This window comes from Frankliniella occidentalis, unplaced genomic scaffold, assembly GCF_000697945.3.
Source record: "Frankliniella occidentalis isolate FOCC.00 unplaced genomic scaffold, Focc_3.1 Scaffold549, whole genome shotgun sequence".
In the NCBI taxonomy this organism is placed as follows: Eukaryota; Metazoa; Arthropoda; class Insecta; order Thysanoptera; family Thripidae; genus Frankliniella; species Frankliniella occidentalis.
In genome coordinates, this window is record NW_026267665.1 from 68,529 (window position 1) to 71,539 (window position 3,011).

General features: G+C 33.8%; 2 protein-coding genes across 2 annotated transcripts in view; both read left to right on the forward strand.

The window, feature by feature from the left end:
• LOC113214613 (gastrula zinc finger protein XlCGF49.1-like) overlaps nt 1-720 on the forward strand; it is a 4,196-nt gene extending 3,476 nt beyond the window's left edge. The window contains exon 2 of the mRNA XM_052275239.1: nt 562-720. Coding sequence (XP_052131199.1) covers nt 562-720 — 159 coding nt within the window. The remainder of the gene's footprint in view (nt 1-561) is intronic.
• On the forward strand, nt 345-1,615 carry LOC113215826 (teneurin-m; the record flags this gene model as incomplete). Its single annotated transcript, XM_052275241.1, is given in 4 exon segments — nt 345-774; nt 902-993; nt 1,084-1,310; nt 1,408-1,615. Coding segments are annotated over 4 exon segments (542 nt in total), but the record flags the coding sequence as incomplete, so codon positions are not given.
• Between the last annotated feature and the right edge of the window lie 1,396 nt (nt 1,616-3,011).

Below are 3,011 nucleotides of genomic sequence, written 5' to 3' on the forward strand. Positions count from 1 at the left end.
TGTATTTAAAAAAAATAAGTTTCTTTCCCTTTTCTCTTTTGGAATGTTACTTAAAAATCTTTTAAAAATATATTACTTTTCTTAGAATTTATGCTTGTAAGGATCAGTATATGCATCAATATTTGCAATGTACCTATATTTTTATGATTTCCTTTTTTCAGTAGTAGCTCTGACTTATCTTCATTTGCATGGAAGCACATACAGTATATAGTGCGTTGATACTTTGTAAGATGGTGATTTGCATGCCAGCATGTTGCAGTTTTTTTAAAGGATTGCTTTATTTTGTTACTACCATATCAAACCTGAGAACTTTTAACTTCATTCTGTTCTGGGGAATGGGAATCACATTTTTGCTGTGCTTGTATTGTTCTAACTTTCACGTGAATGGTTAATGCAACTTGATGTTTGTTTCCTTGGGCTTTACTTTTTTCTTTTTTTCACAAATTGATTTATTTGACTGCAATATTATTTGTTGTAGTTCTTTGTTTTTCTAGTCTCAAAGTTCTTGTTTTACTATTTATGTAAACTGGTTTCAAAATGTTTATTTTCTCTTTCTTTCAGTGGACTGTCCACATCCCAACTGCACAGGTCATGGTTACTGCACATCTGAAGGAATTTGTCTCTGCAAACGTGGTTGGAAGGGGGCTGATTGTTCTGTTACTGACAGTGATGCTCTTCAATGCCTTCCAAACTGCTCCGGTCATGGCTCTTTTGACTTAGAAACACAGACTTGTACTTGTGAACGAATGTGGTCAGGAGATGACTGTTCGAAAGGTACTGAAAGAATGATTTCCTATTGAACACTTCACTTTTAGAAACATTGTCATTATTGTCTCTTGAATTTCTATGTAACACTCTCACTGTTATTGTTGTTATTATTATTTATATTATTTTTTTGCAGAATTGTGTGATAAGGACTGTGGACCACATGGTCACTGTATGCGATTCTGGATGGTCAGGAGAATATTGTATGCTTAAACAGTGTGATCAGAGGTAATGATAAAATCATTTGGAAATGAAGCTTGTTTAAGTAACTTGTTCAACATTTAATTTACATGTTTTCTTTTTACCTATTCATTTTAGGTGCAATGAACATGGTCAATGTAAAAATGGAACTTGCCTCTGTGTCACTGGCTGGAATGGTAAGCACTGTACGATGGAAGGCTGTCCAAAAGGTTGCACTGGTCATGGCCAATGTCGAGTCAATGGAGAGGGCTTATGGGAATGTCGTTGCTATGAAGGCTGGGATGGGAAAGACTGCAGTGTACCTCTTGAGCAAAGTTGTTCTGACCAGCGAGATAATGATAAAGGTATGATTTACTTTTCATGTCATTCATAAAAAATGTTATTATATATATTCCAACTTATTCATAAATTTTATCACAATATCATGTTATTTCTTTGCAGACAATCTTATAGATTGTCAAGATCCTGAATGTTGTACGAACCCTCAGTGCAGGTCGTCTCAGTTATGTATTACTTCCCCTAAACCAATTGACATTTTGCTTCGGAAACAACCTCTAGCCATTACAGCATCATTCTTTGAACGCATGAAGTTTCTTATTGAGGAAGGGAGTTTACAGCGATATGCCAAGCAAGAGGCCTTAAATGAAAGGTAAACTTAAGTCTTTTTCTAAGATCTTTTTTGTAATATTTAAGTATTCTGAAATTGAATATTAACCCCTCCAAATTAAGAGAATGAATTTGAAAGCAATATAGATATGTCAAGGTTCATGTGAGAGTCAACAATTTCACCTCTGCCTGGCAGCAATTTCATGGTTTTAATCATAAATATCTCCATAATTTCCTATGGTTTAATTTGACATTCAATATCAGAAATGTACATGGAATTAACAACTTATTACCAGCTTTTATTCTCTCAACCTTAGGCTAGTCTAAGCTGACATACAAAGGGTCAAATTATAACAAAGTGACAGCAAGCAACTTTTACTGGCTTTTTACATAAACAATTTTCTTTTGTGAATTAAATTACATATATAATATTTGAGAGGTGTGTCCATTCTATTATTACTAGAAGGCCTCAATTCGATAAAATTACATAATTTTTCTCAAAAAATTTGAACTTCTATGCTACTATATTTTAAATTATTTATTCTTTGCAACAAGAGTTTAGAGAGCCAAGCAATATTTTGGACATAAAAAGAATATCACAGATTGAAAGAACACAAATAACAAAATTCTACGTTGCTGTTGAGAACTTGCCCGATATATTCAAGTCAAGCCTCGAACGTTTATACTCGTTGCTCACCACCACTCTATAACCATATCCATTACATATGTAGTTACCGGTATAATCTATCAGTTTCATTTCACTTTTATGTTTGGCCACTCCATGTATGTGTTCCATGTATCTGTCCTGTGTCTGTCCATGTGTTGCATTTATGTGCCCAATGTGTTGTCTGTTGTTTGTGTCCTAGTGCACTCAGTTCTCCTTTCTGGTTTTCTCTTCCTATCCAAAATTAAATTTGGGGAGGGTAACAAAATAATGTGCTAATAACAAACTTGCCTGTAAGGCTCCTAAAAAAGTTTGTTTAAAATATAATTTTTGATAACTGGATGGATAGTCATTATTTCAAACTCTATTAATGTGTACTTATTGGGATGAAATTTTATTTTCAACATCTTTTACATTCATCCTTAAATATCTGCTTCTGTTTTTTATTTCTTAATTTTTAACCTTACAACTTTTCCTTCCCTTCCTGTGGCTGCGCCTTCAGTGTGTTTTGGAATCACTTCAATATGAGGTAAGGGTGCACTGGGGGTCTTATATTATGACCCTATACACCCTTGAGTTCAAGTAGATGTATCCCTTTTGTGTTTTAATTTTATGTGTGACTTCTGTTTTGTTTTATTTTTTCTTGTCAGTATGTTGTGTTTTGTGTTGTGTTGTGTTGTGTTGTGTTTGTCCTGTTTGATACCCTTTACTTCTGGTGCTTTTTCTTGGTTTCTCTTAGTTCTTCATTTTCTGTTTCCTGTAAGTTCACATGAGT